Raw genomic sequence first — 14714 nt, 5'->3', positions numbered from 1 at the left:
AACAAATAGTCAAACTTTGAAAGTTAAAAGTCAATTTACGGGGTAAAGCTATGCGGATTATTCAAATACTGCTTATAGTAAAGGTTATGCATTGTTATATGGTGCCATGTGTATGCATATTAATGTCGTTGACATTAAAGAAAATGCTCAAATTGTTTATTTTTGTACAAACGATACTTCACGGTGTTCAAATGATTACACGTGTTTGTTGGGTTTCATTTTGATTAAAGTCATTTGAAAAACGATTTTGAGTTGTATCTGTGTATGAATTCAATTGTCCTTATATTCATACTGCTGCTTCACTCAAGCGACATGCTATAGGCAACAGATATCAACTCTACCAATCACACTGCCGACTATCATTCAAACGTTACCATTCCATTTGCCTCGAGCGAGGGAATATGAAGATTTTCAGTTTTATTATCTGTTGGCTAAACTCGTCTTAGGGTTGAGCCTCGATTTCCATGCAGTTCATAAGTCTGGTGTTTTAGCCACCGTTTCTTAACCATTCCACGATGTTTTACGATTTTATTCTTTCACCTTTATACGAAATCCTGACTTATATAACGATAATGATTATATAGCAAAGCAGACAAACCTCACCAACATGGTATCAGTCACCTCTCAGGCGCATGGGATCAGGCCCAACGTTGGCACTTCGTGGATGGGATCAGGCCCAACGTTGGGTACTTTCGTGGATGGGATCAGGTACCACATCGTGTACATCGTGGATGGGATCAAGCACCATATCGTGCATCTCGTAGATGGGATCAGGTACCACATCGGGTACTTCGTGGATGGGATCAGGCCCAACGTTGGGTACTCCGTGGATGGGATCAGGTACCACATCGTGTACATCGTGGATGGGATCAAGCACCATATCGTGTATCTCATAGATGGGATCAGGTGCCACATCGGGTACTTCGTGGATGGATGAGGCACCACATCCTGTACCTCATTGATGGGGTTAGCCACCATATTGTGTGCCTCGCGGATGAGATCAGGTTCCACATCGGGTACTACGTGGATGGGATCAGGTACCAGCATTTGGTACTTCGTGGATGAGATCAGGCACCACATCATGTACCTCGTGGATGGGATCAAGCAGCACATCGTGTATCTCGTGGATGGGATTAGGCACAATATCGTGTACTCCGTGGATGGGATCAGGTACCAACATTTGGTACTTCGTGGATGAGATCAGGCACCACATCGTGTACCTCGTTGATGGGATTAAGCAACACATCGTGTATCTCGTGGACGGGATTAGGCACAATATCGTGTACTTCGTGGATGGGATCAGGCACCGTATCGTGTACCTCGTGGATGGGGTTAGCCAAGATATTTTGTGCTTCGCGGATGGGATCAAGTACCACATCGGGTACCTCGTGGATGGGGTTAGCCCCCACATCGTGTACCTCGTGGATAGGGTTAGCCTCCATATTGTGTACCTCGTGGATGGGGTTAGCCACCACATTGTGTACCTCGTGGATAGGGTTAGCCACCATATCGTGTACCTCGCGAATGAGGTTACCTACATCATTGTGTGCCTCGCGGATGGGGTTAGCCATCTTATCATGTGCCTCGCGGATTGGGCTAGCCACCACATCGTGTACCTCGTGGATAGGATCAGCCACCACATCGTGTACCTCGCGAATGGGGTTAGCCACCTTATTGTATGCCTCGTGGATGGGTTTAGCCATCTTATCGTTTGCCTCGCGGATGGAGTTAGCCATCTTATCGTGTGCCTCGCGGATGGGGTTAGCCACCACATCGTGTACCTCGTGGATGGGATCAGCCACCACATTGTGTACCTCGTGGATGGGGTTAGCCACCATATTGTGTACCTCGTGGATGGGATCAGGCACCACATTGTGTACCTCGTGGATGGGGTTAGCCACCATATTGTGTACCTCGTGGATGGGATCAGGCACCATATCGTGTACCTCATGGATGAGGTTAGCCACCTTATCGTGTACCTCGCGAATGGGGTAAGCACCTTATTGTGTGCCTCGCGGATGGGGTTAGCCATCTTATCGTGTGCCTCGCGGATGGGGTTAGCCACCTTATTGTGTGCCTCGCGAATGGGGTTACCCGCCACATTGTTTACCTCGTGGATGGGGTTAGCCACCATATTGTGTACCTTGCGGATGGGATCAGGCACCACATCGTGTACCTCGTGGATGGGATCAGGCACCATATCGTGTACCTCATGGATGAGGTTAGCCACCTTATCGTGTACCTCGTGGATGGGGTTAGCCACCATATTGTGTACCTCGTGGATGGGATCAGGCACCACATTGTGTACCTCGTGGATGGGGTTAGCCACCATATTGTGTACCTCGTGGATGGGATCAGGCACCACATTGTGTACCTCGTGGATGGGGTTAGCCACCACATCGTGTACCTCGCGAATTGGGTTAGCCACCTTATTGTGTGCATCGCGGATGGGGTTAGCCATCTTATCGTGTCCCCCGCGGATGGGGCTAGCCACCACATCGTGTACCTCGTGGATAGGATCAGCCACCACATCGTGTACCTCGCGAATGGGGTTAGCCACCTTATTGTGTACCTCGTGGATGGGGTTAGCCACCACATCGTGTACCTCGTGGATGGGGTTAGCCACCATATCCTGTAACTTGCGAATAGGGTTAGCCACCACATTGTGTACCTTGCGGATGGGATCAGGCACAACATTGTGTACCTCGTGGATGGGGTTAGCCACCATATCGTGTACCTCGTGAATGGGGTTAGCCACCACATCGTGTACATCGCCAATAGGGTTACCCACCTTATTGTGTACCTCGTGGATGGGGTTAGCCACCACATCATGTACCTCGTGGATGGGGTTAGCCACCACATTGTGTACCTCGTGGATGGGGTTAGCCACCACATTGTGTACCTCGTGGATGGGGTTAGCCACCACATCATGTACCTCGTGGATGGGGTTAGCCACCACATTGTGTACCTCGTGGATGGGGTTAGCCATCATATAGTGTACCCTGTGGATGGGATTAGCCACCACATTGTTTACCTCGTGGATGGGTTAGCCACCACATCGTGTAACTTGCGAATGGGGTTAGCCACCACATTGTTTACCTCGTGGATGGGGTTAGCCACCACATCGTGTAACTTGCGAATGGGGTTAGCCACCACATTGTTTACCTCGTGGATGGGGTTAGCCACCACATCGTGTACCTCGTGGATGGGGTTAGCCACCATATCGTGTACCTCGCGAATGAGGTTACCTACATCATTGTGTACCTCGTGGATGGGGTTAGCCACCACATCGTGTACCTCGTGGATGGGGTTAGCCACCACATTGTGTACCTCGTGGATGGGGTTAGCCACCACATCGTGTAACTTGCGAATGGGGTTAGCCACCACATTGTTTACCTCGTGGATGGGGTTAGCCACCATATCGTGTACCCTGTGGATGCGGTTAGCTACCACATTGTGTACCTCGTGGATGGGGTTAGCCACCATATCCTGTAACTTGCGAATAGGGTTAGCCACCACATTGTGTACCTTGCGGATGGGATCAGGCACCACATTGTGTACCTCGTGGATGGGATCAGGCACCACATTGTGTACCTCGTGGATGGGGTTAGCTACCACATCGTGTACCTCGTGGATGGGGTTAGCCACCTTATCGTGTGCCTCGCGGATGCGGTTACCCACCACATTGTGTACCTCGTCCATGGGGTTAGCCACCACATCGTGTACCTCGTCGATGGGGTTAGCCACCACATTGTGTACCTCGTGGATGGGGTTAGCCACCATATCGTGTACCTCGTCGATGGGGTTAGCCACCACATTGTGTACCTCGTCGATGGGGTTAGCCACCTTATCGTGTGCCTCGCGGATGCGGTTACCCACCACATTGTGTACCTCGTCCATGGGGTTAGCCACCACATCGTGTACCTCGTCGATGGGGTTAGCCACCACATTGTGTACCTCGTGGATGGGGTTAGCCACCATATCGTGTACCTCGTCGATGGGGTTAGCCACCACATTGTGTACCTCGTGGATGGGGTTAGCCACCTTATCGTGTGCCTCGCGGATGCGGTTACCCACCACATTGTGTACCTCGTCCATGGGGTTAGCCACCACATCGTGTACCTCGTCGATGGGGTTAGCCACCACATTGTGTACCTCGTGGATGGGGTTAGCCACCTTATCGTGTGCCTCGCGGATGCGGTTACCCACCACATTGTGTACCTCGTGGATGGGGTTAGCCACCACATCGTGTACCTCGTCGATGGGGTTAGCCACCACATTGTGTACCTCGTGGATGGGGTTAGCAACCATATCGTGTACCTCGCGAATGAGGTTACCCACCACATTGTGTACCTCGTGGATGGGGTTAGCCACCATATTGTGTACCTCGTCGATGGGGTTAGCCACCACATTGTGTACCTCGTGGATGGGGTTAGCCACCACATCGTGTACCTCGTCGATGGGGTTAGCCACCACATTGTGTACCTCGTGGATAGGATCAGGCATCACGTGTTCCTCGTGGATGGAATTAACCACCACTTCGTACACGTCGTCGTAAGGATTACCCAGAAACTCGTTCCGCACGCCTAACGATGAACTAATGATTTGGGCAAACCTGAAGTTTTGTGCTTGCTACTGTATAAACACTTACCAGGAAGTGTGCAGTTATGACTTGAATGCCCACATAAATTCAAACACGTTAGTTTAGTTCCAGAAAAGTTCTTATAGAAATGTGACGCAATGGAAAAACAGGAATCGGGTATAAATCAGAAGAACATAGAGAAACAGTATAGACCTATGCTTACACATCCAGGATCCCTGGGCAAGGTGTATGTGTGGATTTATAATTTTAGGAATTTATATTTGGGAATTCGTTAATGACAGTCTTATTCCCATTTACAGCCCGACAATTATGACATTCTTGCTGTATAGCGTGAACAAGCATGTACTTTCATCTCATTTAAACAAGATTAATGACTTTTTAAAATATAATTTCTTTACATTTTATATCGGGAATAAATAACATCCATTGATAATACTTTATATCAGTAATGTTTACAAATAGGACATCTATGATCTATGGTAAGTTATTGTGAAATAAATTTCAGCTGAAAAAAGGGAAAGGAACATACAAATTTTAATGATTGAAATTGTGACATAATTCTGACTTCGTGATGACTTCATGATTCGGGGTATGGTCTTCAATGTTTTTTTTGCTTTTAGGAGAAAGGGTATATAAAAATACTTTTTGTATGGTGGGTATTTGGAACCACCTATTGGTATATATCGTCTTTGCATAATAATGTTCTCCCAAAATATGTGATGCATGTCTAATCAATTTATTTGAATATAAATGCGATGTTTATAGACATTTCCAAATAGACACATTCACTACTTTCAGGTGAAAAAAAAATTCAAGTGTAAATATATGTATTAAGCATGTGTCTCATCCTCATTTATAACATTATTATGCAAAGACAATATATACGAAGAGGCGGCCCTAAATACCCACCATACAAAAGTTATTTCCATGAGTCTTTTTCTCTTGAAAGAAAAGTCGATAAAATATTGAAGACGACATTTGCAACTAACTTTTCGCACTCTTTCATCTAAATTTTTATGTTTTCTCCACCAAGCAACAATCAAATAAATAAAATATTTTATCACATATATATACCCAATATATCTCAAAGTTTTCCAAACAATCAACCAAGAGATAGCTTATAGTCTACTCTGACTAAGCAAAGGCCATCTATGGGGACCCCCATTCGTTGAAATGTGTGCTAAAATCATGAGAGGGATTTTTAGTTGGTCTCGACGGTGTGAATTGAACCTTACATGTGGTTTGATGCCTTGTATCACAGCAATGTTAACATAATTTGTACCATCAAACAAAGTTATTTATTTCTAGTATACATTCGGATGGAAGGCTCTGTAGGCTTGTACTTACTCAAATAAATATAATCGGATCAAATCATAGGACACGGCGAAGCACAATGATCTGTTCCTAAGAAAAAGTTGATAATCCATTCTGTGGTACAAGAGGTATTACCCTAATGCATCCATAGCTATTACAAGCATTAAATAGGTGGAGTTTTTCTTATGGTAATAGTAGTGCTGTTACACTTTTAGTATATCATTAAACAACAATAGGTAATAAACCAATTTTTGGAACAAAACATGAAATTTTTTTTAACAGTTTCATTAATTATTAGCCAAGTATGTCGTCTTAGACTTGGAGATGAGCCCAGTCTTTCCTCTCAACAAATGTCGTCTCAGGAAATGTCCTCTCGGCAAATGACGACAAACAATCGTACACAACAATGGATTCTTTGCGAAATTAGCGGTTGTTGTGATGTTGAACTTTATAAGCTAAAACCAAAAAAACTAGTAGCGTTTGGCGGTTTGACGAAAGGCTTACATGGGGATATGACATGAACACACGACGAATTGAACAGAGCATGTTATAAAGCTTAATAGCGGTTTGATTCGTGTAAGTGCTTAAAACTGAATCTTCAAGATGTGTGTATAGACACTTGATTCAGTCAACATGAACGCACTGATTTACCTGGGGGACCAGTCAGCTGTCAGACGGAACTCTTCTGTGGCTAAAGTTCGTCCGGTGGTAGTATAGGGGTGGGAAGTGCGTACCTGTGCTCTTTACAGACTACAGGCAAATTAAGTCCATAAAATTGCTCTTTGCATCCTTTCTCGTGTTCAAACATTTTGTAAGCAGTATTTCTTGTGTTTCCTCTATACAGCAGTTCTCACTGCGAGGGACGTCTCGCCCACCCATCAGAGTGCGTCTTTCAAAGAGTCTCTTTCTGCTTCAAATATGATGGTTCGATCCAGCCGTGGTCGTCACGCCCGTGCTGTAGTCTCCCAAGAGGAGGTGGGTGTATGAAGGGGGGGGGGGGGGGGGGGGGGCGCAAAATAAAGCGTCAGCAGTGCAGACGCCTGGGAAGTTTCCGTAGTTCACTCACACATAAACACGCGGGACGTTTGCTGTACATTCAAACACATGCCAAAAAACTTATAGGTGAATAAAACTCCGAGCAAACCCATTGACGATGAATGAACCGATGACACAGTGTTTGGTTTTAATAACCTGAAATAGCTACGTGCACAATGGTGGCTAGAAATGGGCGTACAAAACCTACACTCAACGACTAATTGTTATGATGATTTACTTTAGAAAGCTGTCCTCGCACCCCTTTCCTGTACACTTATGGACTGAATGGAAGTGCTTTCTTTAGCTGCACTGCGGACGTCTCCTTAGTTCAGAGGAAACCAGAGCAAATTTACATACACAGGCCCCTCCAATATGTTACTTTATTTGCATCAAATATTGAACCCCGGTGGCAGAGGCGAAACACCCACCCCTGTGGGTCACTGAGGGCAAATCCCAGAAGGCGGTCTTTGTAATAATGGACAGGGCCAAGGAGATGTCTGATAAAACGGCAGGTAAGACAACCGAAAATTTTTTCGGTTTCTTATGAAATTAGTGTTGACGATCATTTACCGATTGTATTGTCCAATGCATATTGCCAAGTCTGAATTGTAGTGGACAATCTATACTATTCACGTGGGCCCCGGACACTCTAAAAGGTTTCCGCGACTCATAAAGCTGACCAGAATTGTTTATAAGTAAAAAAATTCTTTATCGTGGCATTAAACAACAATAGATGTAGTACTATGTTTTATGTATATTGCAAATGTCTGTAAACTGGTTGTATATCTACAGATTAATGATTTCTGTTTATTACAATGGCCTGCTTGGTATATGTAGTGAATTTATGTTTAATATGTAGTAACCTACATTTTCTAAATTACAAACACCTGTATATATTATACATATATTACTATGTGTGGAGATCTGTACATTTCTTTGTTTTAAAATTCATTAGAATGACAGTATATTTTGTTGTCAAATTTTTAAAAAGTTGTAATGTCAGTATGGTAATGTCACGAAGGCAAGATAGTACGCAGTTCACTTCCTCGCTTGGCGTTCAGCGTGAAGGGAAGAGTGCAGCGACTGGTTGACCCGTATCAGTATAATGGCTCGGGCGGGGCAGCCTGCTTGCCTTCGATAAGGCGTCTCAGTGAAGCAGCACTAGATAAAAGAGCGGTTGAAATCCGGCCTGCAACAAGGGGACAGATCACATCCACACTAAGGATTCCTTCGTCGTCATATGGCTAACCCCAAGCACTCACTCATTCACTCACTCGCCTACTGTACATACAGCACTTGGTGTCGGCGGCAGAGTGCCGGACGACTGCTTCATTCAGCGGCACAGTGCCGGACGACGGGTTCATTCAACGGCAGAGTGCCGGACGACGGTTCACTTCACTACGTACACATGTACAAATACAGTCTATCTCTTTTGGAGAGTCGCCTATATTCAGCTGCCTGTAAAACCAGTCATACTCGCTACCAAAATTGGCTTTAGTCCGTGACATGTAACAACATAAGCTCTACACAATGCCATGTTTAAAGTTCACATTATTGCATCGAAAAGGAAGTTAGAACACTTTTTCTAATTCATAATGTTAAAGTCCTTACGCCCCGTTTTGACGGCAAGAAATCACTGCCTTAAGTGAAGTAATTATTAAAAAACAGTGGCATGCTGGATATTGGGCAGAGTTCAATACGTTTTGACGGAGGGCGACACCATTTTCCTAAACTTCTGTTCATGTTACTGTAAACCCTGTTTCTGCGTCTGCCATATTTGAAAATGTTTGCACGTTCTAGTATAATATAACCTTAATAAATGAATATAATTTTATCTGTTGTAGGATATTATCTCAAGGCAGTATGCTTTTAAAGCTGGATGTTTGGAAATTTGTTATAAGTGTAGGTGTAGTGTAGGAAGTGGTACTGCGTGGAGTTTGTTCTTACCGCATGTTGGTGCACCTATTGTAAAACAAATTACTCTCCACGACCATCCCCAGCATGCCACTGGTTTTTGAATAATTATGACGTCACCCGAAGCAATGCGTTCCTGGTTTCGAAACTAAGCTTATTGAGTTCAACATTATGAATCAAAAAAAGTGTTCTAATTTGATTTTCTTTGCAAAAATATGAACTTCCAACATATCGATGTGTAGAGCTTGTGTTGTTACGTGTCACTAATGAAAGGCAATTTCGGTAGCGAGTATGACTGATTTTACAGAGAGCTGAATATAGGCGACTCTTTAAAAGAAATAGACTACAGTTTAGCAGCCACAAGGTACAATGCACTTTGAAGTGTTCACACAGTACCTTTCAGTAATCGCTCAGTAAATGCGAAGTGAAAGTTTTACTGTTTGCCATTATTTCCATTTAACACCCACCGAGCCCTAGCCATATACATGTGATAAAAACAAACGTAGGAAAATTCTAACATTTACCCGTAATTCTGCCAGAAAGTAAGTCGTAATTTTACCAGGACTCTGTCCTACCAGAGTTTTCTAGATTTGAACATAGCTAAATATTCAATTATTGCTTAACGAAAAAATGAAGAATTTTCGCTCATACACCTACGATGGGTGTCCTGGAATTTTATGGGTGGAGGAAATCGGAGTGTTCGACGTTAATAGAGACCTTTGGGTAGAAGTTACAAGTTCAACTTGTAAACTTCAAACTAGAATAGATAAACTAATTGTGGTTTGAAGTTACAAGTTTTAACTAAACGCCTCTATTGGCGTTTCCATTTGTGACGTACAGATTTATACTGTACTGTGTATTTCTTGCGGACAAGTGGTTTTAACAAACGGAATACCACGCACACGACATCACTAGCAGTGCTCAACAAACAAGGTGAGCGCGAAAATCTAGAAATTCCCAGTCCGAGGTCGGTATTTATCCCAAATGTCATACGTCAGCGATTGGGGCTGATGCACCTTAATAGTTATGTACTTGGACCGAGATGAAAGGCCAAGAAATTAAGTAGATGACACGGTTTATGCGACGACCGGAATGCGTCAAAACTATAACAGCGTGTCAAGGATATGTCAACAATATAATAATGCATCAAGAATATGAGAAATACGTCAGAAATATAAGAATACGTCAAGAATATAAGAATGAAAAAAAAATTACACGGAATATGTCAAGAATTTATGAATGTGTCACGAATGTAACAATATGTGAAAAGTATGCGCCATTACAAGTCTGTCAAGAATATAAACATGTGTTAACCATGTAAGATTGTTTCAAAAATGTAAAATGTGGCGTTAAGAACATAAAAATCCGTGAAAAATATAAGAATATACAAAGAAAGAATGTGTTAAAGACATGAGTATGTGTCAAGAATGTAAGAATGCATCAAGAATATAACAACTACATACAAATTCGGTTTGTTTGAGGTTTTATTTCAATGGAATGGCGAACAGGGGTCAACAGGTGTGAAAATGTGGCTGAAATGATCACGAAAATTTAGATGCATGTATACAGTGGAGAATATTCCACTCGGAGGAGAAAACAATCATCCCGGAAAAATGTACTGGTAGCCAGATATCAAGACAGATGGTGTAGGCAAACGCTTAGCTGATTCAGCACTCGTTCACAAACTTCAATCTGGATTAACTGAATGGTCTGTATGCAAGAATTCTTGGACATAATTAGCGCGGGAGAATGTTCTTGGACACCTGCCTCTGTATGGAATTGGTCTTGGGATTTAAATTACGGGCCGGATCGCTTCTTGACAGCAGCTCAGAAAACCAGATTGTTTTAATGCTTCCTGTAAAGAAAACAACACTTCATGCATTAGCGACATTATAAAAGCAATGCTTCATGAATTACCAAAATCATGTCTTTAAGTAAAAGCAAATAATCCTAGATTATCCACATACTGCAGAGTATTACATACAATTTCGTTTTTCTTCCAACCACTTGTGAAAAAACAAAACATCTGAGGAGCTGACTTCTTTCAATATAAATTCACTGAATAAATAGAAGTTGTTATCCATATATTCGTTTTATTATCTGATGAGCTGAATAGTTTTAATATATTTTCAGATTTTGTTCTCAGAAAATGGCTATTAACTATCCTACAAAAGGTTATCCATCTCCCCTCCAGTACATTACGCGCACATTTTCAACCCACAGAAACAATTCTATAGAGGATCTAAATTCAGTTTGCAACGAAATTCTAATTGAGCATTGTAAATGAACATTTTCAGGGTACTTGTTTCACAGTTTAATGATAGTGAATCGAATACTGGCGTCCTTGATGCCATGCAAAATGTTACTGGCAAAAGTACGTTACACTGATAGAACGACCGCTTGTCCTTTCAGAACGACCACTTGCCCTGAAAGAACGGCGTAATGCCCAGTACCGTTTAGACAAAGAAACACACCACCTTATGGCGGAGTGCACATCCTGCAATCGGTTGGGGGTAACATCCTGTACACGTTACATTTATTTGGAAGTGTAGAAGAGTGTGCTATTCCAGATTTTAACCACTGAAATATGTTCTACTTTGACAATTTGAGAGTTAACACTCGGGTTAAACATTTGCTGCAGGCATGCGTTTTCATGTGATGTAACCTAAACATATTCATCGGTACATTGCCCCTGAGCACCCAGTTTATACAGAGAATGCCTTTCTAAAGTCCTATACCTTGGCACTGCTCCTGTATGACGAACATATCTCACCAATTAACATGTACAGTTGCCAGGCTGTCATTTTGTCATTAAACGGAGCACGAATTTTGAAACCAAAAAAGAAAGCCTGAGAGTTGTTTTCAGAAGCAGTTTTACGATTACATCAGTCATAGTCTTTATAGTACAGAAAATCCTTGTAACACGTGTTGACAAAGTCTAATTACCTGAAGCATTAGACCTTATGTTATTCCGAGCCGTAAGTGTTGCCCGTGAAAACAGGTTCACCACCGCACTCTAAAACCCGCTTTGCTTCAGCCTGGAAATACAAAAGCAAAACGACTTGTGTGACAAGCTAACCATGTCTACGGTTCAAATACTGATATATTTCCCTTTCATTTCAATATTTCATTTTTAAAAGTAAAATGACTAGAAAGACGACGTTCATGAATTGCTGTGCCATTTAGAGGTTACTACCGTGTAAACATCAGCATTGACGTTCTTTGGACCGTTAATCGTTGGGTCGTAAATCTCTTTCAATTCCATTTGACGATTCTGCATCATAAAAGTTTGTGTCTTGAGCGTGGAAATGGTTTTAAAAAATCGTGAGAGGCCAACAGAGATCCTCTGTTGTTGCAGATGTCAACACATTGCATAAGTTCGGTTATCAAGTCTGTATGGACCAGATTTGATAAATGGGTTCTGAGATAGCAATCCAACACACCGAACAATTATAGAATTTCATTTTCTCTGATGTCTACTTCAAAGACTGTTCGTGCGCTATTGCCTGTGGCTTACACCTGCCTAACACACCTCGCTCAGTCGTTTTCAACGTTTGGCTTTCCTTCTGGTATAAATAAAACAGGTATAAAGTAAATGATCAGCGAGACTTCTGCATTTCATCTATAGCTTAGCCTGTAAAAATACACTTTCAGAAGCAAACCTCAAAATGCCTACACTTAAGATTTGAAAAACGAAATTAATGAAATTTCATGAAAGAAAAGAAACTCTCAGTGTCCCTGAAAGATGCATGAAGGAATCAGAATCAAGAAAAATGGCATGTGAGAAAGCCGGCCCTTAGGTAAATACAGTACTTAAGCTTATTTTTTCTACTGGCGTTGTTCATGATGCTGTTTTCATGAATAGTTTCACTTATATGACGGAAACCAGACAACAGTAGAGGGAATCACCGCACCAATCCAAGTATATAACAAACCTCCTAACTTAAAGGCGCAGTCAAAACAACGATAACTATATGACCAAGCGACTTGATTGTTTAAAAGTAACAGAACTCTCCGCAAAATTATTACACAAACTTCATGTTTCCATGACAACGGATTTCGTGTATATTCATATACACGCGCATATAAAGGCGAAAATTGCATAGTCATTAATTCCGTGTAGAGGAAAAGTTATAAGTTCTTTCCGAAGTACAAAGAAGTCAGAATGTTTATATTTAAAACTGTAATATACGGTTGGTGGCATTTGAAGGTATTATATGTTCATATGATGATAGGTGTCAAACGCCAGTGAGTTCCTATTTTTCCTATGTAAAAGTAAACATGATCCCTATATTACTGAAATATTACATATTTCAGTGTCAAGCACCACTTAAATAAATACTCAATATTATTTCACTTATACACCGGCCATCAACATTATAGTGGGGCAAAACCGGACAGAGCCCGAGGAAACCCACGACCTTCCGTAGGTTGATGCCAGAACTTAATTCAAACGTGCAACTAGAGAGGTAGCCAACGTGAGCTGGGCTTGAACTCCTAGCGACCGCATTTTGTCTGTGCAAGCACACTATCCACTTGGACGTGGAAGCCACGACAAATATATAAATGAAGAAATAAATAAATGAGGTGGCCTCCGTGGTCGAGGCGATCAGCGCGGTGCAATGACTCCAACAGGATCCATGTGAGTTTAGGGCCAGCTCATGCTGGATTCCTCTCGATTCCGCGTGGGAAGGTCTGCCAGTTACGTGCCGGTGGTTATGGGTTTTCTACTCAACTGTATGCTCTAAACTCAGTAACTGTCTGTTTTTGTGTGATGCTGACTTACCTCCGCTAACTGACTGATCAGCCTCTGTATGGTGACGGTATTGTCTGAGCAGGACGTACTATCGACGACGGCTCTCTTGCCGGTGCCGGCACCTGCTCCTCCCCAGCCCATTGTCTGAGCCCACTGACCCATGCTCAGGCACACCAGTTCACTCACCAGCACCACGAGTAGCACAAAACACACGTTGTTCCTCATTATTGGTGACTGGGAAAAAAAGAAAAACAGGAAATGCCAGTAAAAGTGTTGTAGACATCATACAACAATAACATATATGAAACTCGGCCTTATGTCTATAATTATATCGACAGTCAAGCGGTGTATCATGTTGGCCATACTATTTTCAACACATACCGCAAGCATATTGTGTAGGTAATCACTCAATACTCAATTAGTTATCATGCTAATATATTCATATAGCCTATATCCCCAAATCATTTTCTTTCCATGTATTTCATTAATTAGAATCCACTTTACTTTTCAAGGCAATGATTTACTGCTTAACACGGAAAACGCGCATTGTGTATGTCACATCCAGGCACACGCCATACGTTATGATATATCCTGAATTCAAGATTACAACAGTTTACGCTGAACTTCAAAGCATGAACAAATTTCATATAGTGATTTTCGCTCGGAAATATTACATGAATGCGATATCAAATTGTAGCTGAACCGAAATAAAGCAACCGGTACTCCTATGAACCTCGAAGATTTGTGGCTTACACAAAATGCTACTTGTTAAACGGGTCCCCACCTGTAGCGTAACAATCAGTAAACGCTCAAATGCATTATAACAATATAAAGTTTTTATAGAGGTCAACTTAATAGTTAAATCGAATGCGGACATCCACAGATCTCGCAGCTTCCAAGATTTGCGGCTCACAGAAATAGTATTTTTAAACATTCTATAATATATTCAATGTACGCAAGTACAATGCCCAATCTGTTACTAGTAAGTATTATATTTCACTTGAAGAGCATTTGTATTATTTCTCTTTCCTTGTTAATGTCAGTCGATATCAAACGTTCGCAGATAATTTGGATGATTCAAAGACATTCCAT

General features: G+C 42.4%; 1 protein-coding gene across 1 annotated transcript; it reads right to left on the bottom strand.

Annotated features, from left to right (window-relative positions):
- Positions 1 to 1166: 1166 nt before the first annotated feature.
- Positions 1167 to 2989, bottom strand: LOC135467540 (microtubule-associated protein 6-like). The gene is made up of 2 exons (XM_064745312.1): positions 2000 to 2989; positions 1167 to 1913 (listed from the first exon to the last, which is right to left on the bottom strand). The coding sequence occupies exons 1-2, from the start codon at positions 2987 to 2989 to the stop codon at positions 1167 to 1169; spliced, it is 1737 nt and encodes a 578-aa protein (XP_064601382.1).
- Between the last annotated feature and the right edge of the window lie 11725 nt (positions 2990 to 14714).

This window comes from Liolophura sinensis, chromosome 6 (genome assembly GCF_032854445.1).
Source record: "Liolophura sinensis isolate JHLJ2023 chromosome 6, CUHK_Ljap_v2, whole genome shotgun sequence".
Taxonomy (NCBI): Eukaryota; Metazoa; Mollusca; class Polyplacophora; order Chitonida; family Chitonidae; genus Liolophura; species Liolophura sinensis.
The sequence above is the reverse complement of the archived record's forward strand: the minus strand, read 5'-3'. Positions and strand labels throughout refer to the sequence as shown.

Coding starts and splice junctions, on each gene's coding strand:
- LOC135467540 (XM_064745312.1), bottom strand. CDS start 2,989: ATGGCTAACCCCATCCACGAGGTACACAATGTGGTGGCTAACCCCATC. Junction 1,914..1,999: donor TCCGCGAGGCACACAATAAG/GTGCTTACCCCA, acceptor CCCATCCACGAG/GTACACAATATGGTGGCTAA.